The sequence below is a fragment of the Achroia grisella genome, unplaced genomic scaffold, assembly GCF_030625045.1.
Source record: "Achroia grisella isolate CSIRO2021 unplaced genomic scaffold, CSIRO_AGI_Agris_v1 utg900, whole genome shotgun sequence".
NCBI lineage: Eukaryota > Metazoa > Arthropoda > Insecta > Lepidoptera > Pyralidae > Achroia > Achroia grisella.
Window position 1 is genome coordinate 5,582,764 of NW_026713059.1, and position 11,041 is coordinate 5,593,804.

At 32.3% G+C, this 11,041-nt stretch overlaps 3 protein-coding genes across 3 annotated transcripts; 2 read left to right on the forward strand and 1 right to left on the reverse strand.

The window, feature by feature from the left end:
• Positions 1-3,351: 3,351 nt before the first annotated feature.
• Positions 3,352-5,279, forward strand: LOC131853285 (uncharacterized). The gene is made up of 3 exons (XM_059204137.1): positions 3,352-3,600; positions 3,977-4,113; positions 4,297-5,279. Exons 1-3 carry the CDS (start codon positions 3,458-3,460, stop codon positions 5,034-5,036), a joined length of 1,020 nt encoding a protein of 339 aa, XP_059060120.1. The 5' UTR covers positions 3,352-3,457; the 3' UTR covers positions 5,037-5,279.
• Positions 5,280-6,237: 958 nt separating this feature from the next.
• LOC131853286 (ribose-5-phosphate isomerase) lies at positions 6,238-7,348 on the forward strand. Its single transcript, XM_059204138.1, has one exon. It carries the CDS (start codon positions 6,460-6,462, stop codon positions 7,249-7,251), a length of 792 nt encoding a protein of 263 aa, XP_059060121.1. The 5' UTR covers positions 6,238-6,459; the 3' UTR covers positions 7,252-7,348.
• Positions 7,349-7,446: 98 nt separating this feature from the next.
• LOC131853287 (uncharacterized) lies at positions 7,447-10,159 on the reverse strand. Its single transcript, XM_059204139.1, has 3 exons — positions 9,998-10,159; positions 9,540-9,906; positions 7,447-8,568 (listed from the first exon to the last, which is right to left on the reverse strand). The coding sequence occupies exons 1-3, from the start codon at positions 9,998-10,000 to the stop codon at positions 8,405-8,407; spliced, it is 534 nt and encodes a 177-aa protein (XP_059060122.1). The 5' UTR covers positions 10,001-10,159; the 3' UTR covers positions 7,447-8,404.
• Between the last annotated feature and the right edge of the window lie 882 nt (positions 10,160-11,041).

The following is an 11,041-nucleotide window of genomic DNA, read 5'->3' on the forward strand; positions in this document are numbered from 1 at the left end:
CCTTCAGTTACAGAATGCATAGGTCAACTGTAAAACATATTTCCATATCTCTGATAAAAAAATTATATTGTTTAACTGCTACACTATCAAGGTCATCATTTATATTTTGAACTAATTGTTCATAGGGTATGTGAGCTCCGATAAGTAATCCAGGGTGATCTCGGTTTCAGAGGAGCTATACACTTAGATTGTGCAATGTATTACGTGGGCTGCCTTTTAAGTTGTGTCGTTTGAAATAAGTATAGATAATCTAATAGATCATTATCATTTATTGTTTTTCAAAATATTCTCCGCGACATTTAATACACTTTTGCATACGTTCAAACCAGTTTTTAAAACATTTATTCCACTCCGAAGTTGGGGTAGTCGAAATGGCCGATTTGTACGCGTCAACAGCTTCTTCGGGTGAGCTGAAACGTTGACCACGAAGACTTTTCTTAATTTTGGGGAACGTAAAAAAATCGTTAGGGCTTAAGTCAGGGCTGTAAGGCGGATGATCCAAAATTTCGACATTTTGGGTGCTCAAATACATCTTTGATTGACGGGCGGTGTGCGAACTTGCATTGTCATGGTGCAGTATCATACGACGTCTTGAATTGTTTTTTCGAAATTCGGTGATAACTTGTGGCAAACAAACAGTGGTATACCAGTCAGCGGTAACCGTCTTGCAATCTTCTAGTACAATAGTGGCGACATGACCACCCTTTGCCACAAACGAGGCAACCATTTTTTTTTTATTGCTCCGTGAGCGAATGATTTTGGTCGGTTTTGGCTCATCCTGGAAGACCCAAACAGTTGACTGCTGCTTAGAATTTGGATCGTAAGCATATATCCAAGACTCGTCACCACTAACCATATCATAAACATGCTTTGACTCTCCTCGATTGAATCGCTGCAGAGTTTTGCGACACCAACTAACACGGGCTATTTTTTGGTCGTCGCTAAGCAAATGTGGTATCCTACGAGAGATCAACTTTCTTACGCCAAGTTCTCCATGCAGGATTTTTGGACAGTGGTCCCTGAAATGTCCACGGATGCCTCTATCTCACGGTATGTCACATGACGATCTACGAGGATTAGTTGCCGCACGGCTTCAATATTCTCTTGCGTCATGGCGGTTTTTGGACGACCTTCACGTGGCTTGTCACTGAGGCTAGAGTGCCCACGTTGAAATTCTATATACCATCGTTCTATAGTCCTACGACATGGTGCTACATCAGCAAACACAGAAGTGATTTCCTCAAAGCACTGAAGTCGCGATAATCCCCTTTGATAGTTGTAAAAAATTATCGCACGCAAATTTTCCTTAGTGATTTCCATTTTTACAACTGACTTGTCACCTTTGAATAGACGATACAATAAAACTATTCGACCAATCTGAAAACATTCTTTTGTTTTCGAATTCTAAATTCAAAAAGATGTAAATGCCATATGCTTTTTTTTTAATAAACGCGGGAGGTTGGCAAACGACAAGACTTAAAAGGCAGCCTAGGTACCTACCGCGGTTTTCTTAAAAGACTACAGCATGGAGTTTTTCATAAATGTTTTCTTCGCGTGATACGTTACGTTACGTTCTCTTTAATGGTGAATTTACCACGATGGACTGACTAACCCGACTTCATACTCATCTTATCATCCGCCACTAATGCCCTGTCAGTGTAAACCGTCAACGCAGGCGGGTACAAAATTCCATTATCATCCATAAAAAGACATGTTTATTTCTTTAAACGGTTTTAAAAAAATGAACATGTTTATACTATTTATGTGGACACTTATAGTATATTTTTCTTATTTCATTAACGTGACAGATTGTACAGACGATAGATACATTGGTATTTTAGTGGTTGAACAGAAATCGAGCGTGAAATAGTTCCTACAGGGTGTCTCGTGAAACAAACGAAATACTATACCAACGTTGTACGTACTCCGTCCCACAACCGTGATGCTCCGCCACTCTGGGGTGTTTGGCGGAAAATTGGCTAACGTTAGAACATTGGCTAGGTATTTTCAACTCAACCATAATAATGAAACGGTTCAGCCATAGTGTTTACATAAATAATATTAGGTACAGCTCAAAATAAATGGCTGGTTTCTATTGGTCCCTATTTGTATAAAATATATTGAAACGGGTATCTACATTATTTCGTTATTAATCCTGTGACACTCAATAAATTATACCTGTATAATTTATAGACACTTTAAACTTTTAATGCCCTGTGCTACATCACAGATAAGTTCATTTACCATACCATTAAAAACATGAGTCCAGAATGGACCGCGTGGAAGTTGACATAGTTATTACCTACTACCAATGCGATCACTATTTACAATCAGTCATCTACCCCTCCACTTCAGAACGATTATGCCCATTTGAGTACCTAATTTTTTTTTCCGAATAAGGTTTGCATGAAACAACATGTTTCAAAAACAGTATGAAAAAAATAAGATTATTTTATTTTATTTTAAAAAGTACATAATTTACAGTTTAAGTCTAGTTCTTCAGTTATAGAGGTAATACATTGTTTCATTTTCTTCATTAGACAGCAGTAGTGCGAAACCAGGACGGGTAACTAGTAAAAAGTAAAAACAAAGTTAAATTCCAATCTCGGCTACAAATCCAAATATAAATAGGTACCGACTCAAAATAACAACCGTGGATCGTGGATCCAGAAAACAATCCACATCCGTATCACCGTGACGAGCCGATGTGCCATAAAATGCCGCCCGTTATGATTTTCATCACGAACGGAGGCCAGCGAAAAATTTCGTTTTCATTTTATGACTGAACATTTTAGTTATATTTTACTGCCAGATAATATTGGACTAGAGATATTATGTTGCAACATAACAAATGTGAGATAACACATTTTGTTCACAGATTATCAATGAAAGTTCATGTCCATTGCTAACAATAAATGACCTTACTATCACAATATGATTAAAGTACCTATCACCAGTTGAATAATAAATATGATAATTTGTATGTATAAGTTTTAAGTAAAAACAGCTGAAGGAATTAAATGAAATTTTCACATATTTTATTAATTATGGGTCAATATCTAGTGAAATGGTTAACGAATGTATTTTGAAGAGGACTGGACATCTTACGGAGCAGTGTTACATATATTTTACAACCAAAACTAAAACTAATAAATTTCGGCGTATTTTTCAAATTCGCCCAACATTTAAACCAAAATGTTTTTGTAGAGGTTTTTATAAATTGCTACTATTTCATGAACAAAGCTCTATTCCCTATTTCTTTTACTTTCTGAAAAAAAATAGTAAGTCATGAAGACTATAATAGAAACAGACAAGATCAACGTCATTTATTTTAAAAAATATTGCTACGCGACTACTTTTCTTTTTTATAAAAATTTATGTACTGTTGTCATTTATTTTTGTAATTGTAAACTTCATGGCTACTTATGTACATCAAAATGGTAAATAAAAATATTCAATGATAAAGTCTGTACAAGATAAAATTATGGGCTCATACACGGATATGGGAAATACTGAGACTCTTTGGGAAACAAATATTAAAAAAACTACCGAAAATCAGATGAGGAAGGCCTTAATAGCCATTGTGCATGAAATACAAAGGTACCTAACTATAAAGGGATGTATATTTATCATTGAGCAGAGCACGAAGAGCGGAGCGATCTTAGAAATCAGATATGCACTCTTTGTAACAATACTCCTCCGAAACGACTTGACCGATCGAGGCCAAAATTTCACCGAAGGTCAACCTTGGGGACTTCATCGTTTACCACTCAAATAAAATCAGGTCGAGTTAAATACTAAGTCAGGTTAAGAATAAAAGCGCTCCGCTCAACACGTTAACATACCGGTAACAAACCTAGTTTATACATGTACCTAAATTATTATAATCAACTCAAAGTAAACACAATAAATTATTCGAGTTTATAACATCGCTAATTCCAACAATTTAAAAAAAATGTGTTCATGTGTATTACAGATACCACACTGAATCGCCAACAATAAGTTATAATAGCAAAGAAGAAATATTTATAGACTTAATAAAATTTAAATCAAATTTAAAACTAAAAAGAAAGCAAGTTAAAAACCTTCGTATAAATCTTAACATTGCATGCAGTAAGTATCTACAATACTTGCTTCTTTAGTGTAGCGATTTTCTTATAGGTATATCTTTCTTTGAGGGAATAAATATTATTCTATAATTTATTATACCATAATTAAATTAGGTAACCTAATTTGAGTAATATTTACATTCCATACTGACACATTATCATCTGCTATTTTTTTATTTATTTCCAGTAGTTGCTAAAACATTGCTAACTGCTAAAGAAAATGATACAGTTGCATTCAATAAACAAATACATTTAGTAGGAAGTCACTGTAACAATTTACTTCAGAATAATAAAATGAACGAAACAATAATAGAAAAATTTAAATCGCAAAATCGAATACTAACACAGAAAATGTACAACATTGGACATTTAATTAATCTCGGCTACATAGATATGCAAAAAATGCAAGATTCACGTGTCGATGAATTAACTACAACGGAGCAATTAAAGGAATTATTTGTGACTTGCGGTCATTACTATGCAAAATATTATAATGAACATGAAAAAAGGTTACGACTGGAACGTAAGAATCGGTTTTTGAGTAATAAAATAAATATAATGGAAAGCAGCATAGAAGCTATTAATAAAGAACTTATTGCTTTACGCCACCAAAACGTAAGATTACAAAAAGAAAATAATTACATGAGAAAAATGCGAAGTTGTTTCCCTAGTAATATTGATTGCAATATAATAAATAGTTTAAGCTCAATTTACTTTTGGCGACAATACAAGAATGAAAATGTTAAAAAAGATAGTGACAAATTTAAAAATGAACAATCGATTATTTCCAAATCAAGAAATATAGATTTTACATCGCATTTATCATTGGTCGAAATGTTAATTTGTGACCAAGATAGTATGTTAAGAGATTTAAATAAATTGTCAGAAGAAATAAAAAAATCAACCGATCAACCGATACGAGACTAATCCATGTACATTTACCGATCTGTTAAATATAACAACAATGAATGATAAGTAATTAATTGTGAATACTAAATAATTGTACATATACCTACGTTTCTACAGACAATAGTATTTCATTAGAATTGAACATATAAAAACCTCTATGATTAAAATCCTAGCTATCTACATTTACGTCTAAAATAGAGTTGCCAACCAAATAAAATAAAGTTAAAAAACAGTATTTGAAACTGAAAAGACCGAAATATTCAGTATAAAAATAGGACGTAGTAATATAGTTAAACTTGCAGGTACAGTTGGTGGTTTGCTGGTAGGTGAAATAAAATTCAAGAATTAATATAATCACATTTTCTAATAAAAGTAGGTATTTTAATAAAATTATACAGTTTGAAAACCAGATATTAAAAGAGTCGTGCGACAATTTTAAAATTTAAAAAATCTGAACTCATTATATCTTTTAGGACGTTCCACGATTCAACAAAAACTAGGACATGTTCTAAGAAAACAAGACGATTGGTAACTCTTGTCATACTATAGTTATCTTTTTTATTTCCCCATACATTTTATTATAAGAAGCATAGGTTTAAAGTATTCATTTTATATGTCACATAATAAAAGCTAGACAAAATTAATTAGAGACCCACTTACGTTATAATGACGTCTATTTATGTTTGGGGACTCATTATCTTGATAATTTGACATGCAATAGTAGGCACCCTCTGGTATATTGCACGGCCCATACACTTTTATTGTATAAACAATACCTATAACTTGACTACTACGTCAGTATACGATCTACATGTATCTTATCATGATAACGGAATCTTTTGGCACCACATAACTTCGCGGTATACGCTAATCGGGCCACCAGGATATTATGGGCATGAATTCTAGTAAGCCTATTCTAATTCCCTGGCTAAATTCTAAGAAATCCCAGGCTAATTTAACCAAAAATTAGCAGATGTTACCAGGGCGAAGCGTTTGGAGGTTGATCTGAAATGGTTCATAGCTGTCAATGGACCACTAATTTCTAATATCTACCAATATTAACTTGTGAAAAAACTAGCAGCCTGGTATAAAAAAAATCTGGCGATGGTTAGAGATTAGAATTTTAGAGAGTTCAAAAGTTCAGAATTCAGTAAATATACATTTTTACTGTCGCAGTAGAATACATTTTTAAACATTGGCTTCCCTACAAGTTAGGAAATAGGAAATTTAAATATATTTGTTTTGGCAACACAGAACTCCACATGTGTCCAACATTATTTTGCCGGTGTATCTTTACTATTATTTTTAAATTCAATAATAAATAATTATTCTTTGGACTAAGTGAAAATAAACGAAAAATATTGAAATTGGTAACGTATTTAAGCTTTCTACATTGGAGTACTCAAAATAAATTACATTAGTTTAAATTGCCAACCCATGAATGTTAAAGAATATTGCAAAGAAATTATTGTGGCACTGTGATAACTTTCATATTTCCAATTTTCGTTTATTGGGTATTGACACCACAATGACTTTGGAGCAGGCTAAGCAAGTAGCAGCTTACAAAGCAGTTGATGAATTTGTAACAAATGACTGTGTTTTTGGTGTCGGTAGTGGTTCAACTGTAGTGTATGCCGTACAACGCCTAGCAGAACGAGTTGAAACAGACAAATTAAAGATAATATGTATACCAACTTCTTTTCAAGCCAAACAATTAATCATAAAGCACAATCTTACATTGGGAGAACTTGAAACAAGTCCCCAAATTGATGTCACGATTGACGGTGCTGACGAAGTGGACTCAAACATGATCTTAATAAAAGGAGGAGGTGGCTGCCTTCTTCAAGAAAAAATTATTGCTTCATGTTCAAAAAAATTGATTGTAATTGCAGACTATACTAAAGACTCTGTGAAACTGGGTGACAGATACAAGAAAGGGATACCCATTGAAGTTATTCCAATGGCATATATTGCCATTAAAAATAGAATCATCTCTCTGTTTGGTGGCGACATTAAGTTGAGAAGTGCTGTTGCTAAAGCTGGACCCGTTGTAACAGACAATGGTAACTTCATCTTGGACTGGTTGTTTACAAATCAAGATTTAGATTGGCAAAAAGTAAATACTACAATAAAGATGATACCTGGTGTTGTAGAAACTGGCTTGTTCATTAACATGTGCCAGAAAGCTTACTTTGGGCAACCAGAGGGGAATGTGATAGAGAGATCTGTTTAGGTATAAGTAAAAATTGTTTTGTTTTATTATATATTTCTAAGTTTTTTTTACTTTTTATATGCAAATTGTTCTTTTAAAAATATATTCATAAAAAATACATTGTTTTAATGTACAGTATACTCTCTTGCTGTATTTACCATTAATGAAATAAAACCTGAAATCAACATTCAATGCTGTAAACTTTATTTAACATAGAACGACAAATGTTAATACTTAGTAGTGTAACTTCTGATGACACATTAATCATAATTATGTTTAAATACCAGTGAACATCAGGTAACTATATTCAATCTTTTAATTTTATTATTATATTATTACTGTAAAAGCAGCTATTAAAATATTGTACACAATTTATAGCAATAGAAAAAAAAGAAATGAAATAGATACCATAGTCATACTACATTTTTGTATAAACAAACAGCTTGAAATACTGAATATGTATTTACTAATAGATTTCTCCAACAGTGAATTGAATATATTCTCTTAGTTTAGGCAAATAAAAATAAGACTTCAAAAATATTGAATACCTACTATAGGTTATACAATATAACATACATTTAATTGGTTTTATTAAAATTAGTCATTTAAAAATAAACACAATATATTAATTCTTACAATGTGCCACAGTTGGTTACATTTGATCAAATATAAATAAAAAGATTTCACACCATTTCCAGAATAAATATGTAACATATGAAGATGAGAATGAAATCAAAAAAACTTAATATAAGAATAACAAACACACTTAATCAAACCTGATCTTAAATATTTAACTAAAATTAAGTATATGCAAACAAAGTCACTGTAAATATTAAAGTATTTAAATTTAGATACCAACTCGAGGTAACATGTATAAAACATTTGAAGGATATGTAGACTTACATTCTCTAATTTTATTTTAGTAATCTTTGGTATTAAAATATTTCAAACTTAAGAAGTAAAGAAGCTAAATAAGAGATCTGTAATGATTATCTCACATGTGAAAAGAGAAAAAACACCTTTTAATTAAATAATAATATTCACTTACAAACTAGACATATTAAGTACACAGTAAAATGAGCCCATAAAAATAGATTCACTCTTGTTGCTAAAAAATGCAAGATAAAGCTTGTTGTGTAGTGATCCCATAGAAGTAGTAGTAGTAAAAATAAAATTAATAGAGACTTGTTTTCTTCATTATGCGTAAGAACTCATCTTGATTTATTTCACCATCTCCATCTCTATCTGCTTCATCGATCATTTCATGAAGCTCTTCATCTGTTAAGGTCTCACCTAGCTCTTTTGCTACTCGTTTCAAATTTTTGAAAGAAATTTTTCCTGAAAATACCATACAATCCATTAGCCAAGTAACAATTTTTTTCTGATTACCGAATATAGAAGTATTCGTGTCATATATTCGGAAATCTGAAAAAAATGGCTACCTATATATGAACAATTAAAGATTGTGTTGTTGTATACACACAAAACAGCTGAGATAAAAGAATAATTGAAGAAAGTGTACTATTTTCATCTAGATATTTCTCTATTTATATGTATCATGAAAATAGGTCTATTGATATGATTTCATGGATTTTGAGTACAATATAACATACGAATATTTTAAGACTGATATTTTTATCCTTATGCCAGTTGGCATGTTTCTTAGTTATTGATATCAAGTCTTAATATTTGGGATAGCAACTAAACAATATTTACTGGTGGAAGGAGATTTTTCCTCCACTGCCAACATACACCATTAGAGCAAGTGGGTGACCATTTCATTATCATATAAAAAAACATATTTAGTATTTGCACCACATTTTTACGAACTATATCAAAGGTACTGCCTCTTTAAAATCAAGTAAAATGTTCTTGTGTTAATCTAAGATATGATATATGTTAGCAAACATCATTCGAATCTTATTTCTTTATATCAACTACAATAAACTTAGATAAACAAACACTCATGCCTAAATCCTCCACAGCATGGTATAAATATACTTACTCTGAAACTTATACCTTCCAATCTAGGTAAAGAATTCCTAATATCATTCAAATTATGGCCTCTATTTTTTAATCAGACCATAAGTGATTATATTGTATTGACTTTGAATCAAACCTTTTCCCACATTATTCTTTACAGCAGCCCATCTTTATTTCTATCTTCCTACTCTTCTTCTTACTTGTGGGAAATTGAAAGCAGACTCCCATGGATATAGAAGGTTTGGCGGAGAATGAGGCTTTTATCCATGGGGTCACATAACAAGGAAAATAAGTAATATAATAATATTAATAAAAAAACTGATTACCTGTCTCATCATCATCAAAAAGTTTAAATGCCTTCATAATCTCTTCCTTGGTGTCTTTCTCTGCCATTTTTAGTGTCATCAAGTCAAGGAAATCTTCAAATGATACTTTTCCATCACCTTTGTCAATTTCAGCAATCATTTTTTTTATCTCTTCTTTCTTAGGCTCAAACCCTAGGGCTCTTATGGCTACTTTTAATTCTTTTGTATCAATTTTACCTGTATTTTCTGTGTCAAATAAATCGAAGGCTTCTTTTATATCGCGCCTCTGTTCCTCAGATAGTTCAAATTTGGGACCAGATTTTTTACGAACCCCACCAGATGGTGCATTGTTAGAACCCACGGTCTTCTTTTGCGTTATAGCAGTTGCCTGTAATTTAATATTTTCATAATCATTTGAAATATATCAGATTATATACAATAATCTATTTATAATTAATACTGTTATTAGAGCAACCTACCATAGTCGTATTTAAACTAATAATTTAAATTACTGGTATATCTATCTATTTAGATATTGTGAAGAATTAAAAATTGGTTGAGTTTTAAATTAAAAATACAATTCACGATATTTAATATGAATATGGATAGGATTGAAACAAGAGAAGTAAATAAATATATAAACTGAACTGACAGATACTGACAACAGATAGTCAGTATTAGTCAGCCAATTGACAAACAGCTCAGTGTACTGTGTACATTTATTGATCTACATATGCTATATCTAGACGTGGCGTTGTGTTGTGTCCGTAATAGTAGTGATGCTGTGACTATTGTCTTTGGTTTGATGCAGTGTTGTCAGATGATTATCTTATTTTCCCAAATTATGGCAAAAAAATCCTTTGAAATTAAGGTATTGGAGTAAAATCCCTGCCCAAGAAAACCATGGAGTTATGTATGGGTGAGCCCAATTTTCCGCGTATTGTTAAAATACCTCTAACGATTAAAATGACGAAGAAATATGAAATAACGCCCTTACCTAAATAACGGTAATTCATAAGGAATTAAACATGATTTCCAAGGGAGGATCGCCATGATCTTAAACTAACTTTTAACGCACCTAGCCATTAGACCTCTAGTTTTTATTGCTAGCAAACTTCCGTACCCTATTACGGGTTAATGTCATTAGGTGTGTAACCACAATAAAAGACGCAAAATATAATTAATTTAAGGTAATATTACAATAGTTTATTGTAAAAAATATAAATGTATGACTGTTTTATTGGCCCATATTAGTCTTATGGTTGGAACTAACAAATGGACCATAAAACAAAAAATGAAAGAGTATTCATCTTTCATAATATCGCTTTTTTTACGGACTACTCTAATGCTGTCAGCTGGCCTTTACACCTTCACGGACCATAGGGGGCGAGTGCAGATGGCACTCCAAACCCGTGGAAGGACTTATGGAGTGGCTGAACTCCAACTGGCTGAAACCAACTCTCGCTTAACGAATACGACTTTAACCTGAGGACACCGCTAGGGGTTCGAACCTCGGCTCAGCC

Bases quoted from the DNA above. Each gene is read 5' to 3' on its own strand.
- LOC131853285 (XM_059204137.1), top strand. From the start codon at position 3,458: ATGATAAAGTCTGTACAAGATAAAATTATGGGCTCATACACGGATATG. The intron at 3,601-3,976 runs GTACCTAACTAT...TGTGTATTACAG, and splicing joins ATTGTGCATGAAATACAAAG to ATACCACACTGAATCGCCAA. The intron at 4,114-4,296 runs GTAAGTATCTAC...ATTTATTTCCAG, and splicing joins AAATCTTAACATTGCATGCA to TAGTTGCTAAAACATTGCTA.
- LOC131853286 (XM_059204138.1), top strand. From the start codon at position 6,460: ATGTTAAAGAATATTGCAAAGAAATTATTGTGGCACTGTGATAACTTT.
- LOC131853287 (XM_059204139.1), bottom strand. The intron at 8,569-9,539 runs GTAATCAGTTTT...TGGTATTTTCAG, and splicing joins TTTTGATGATGATGAGACAG to GAAAAATTTCTTTCAAAAAT.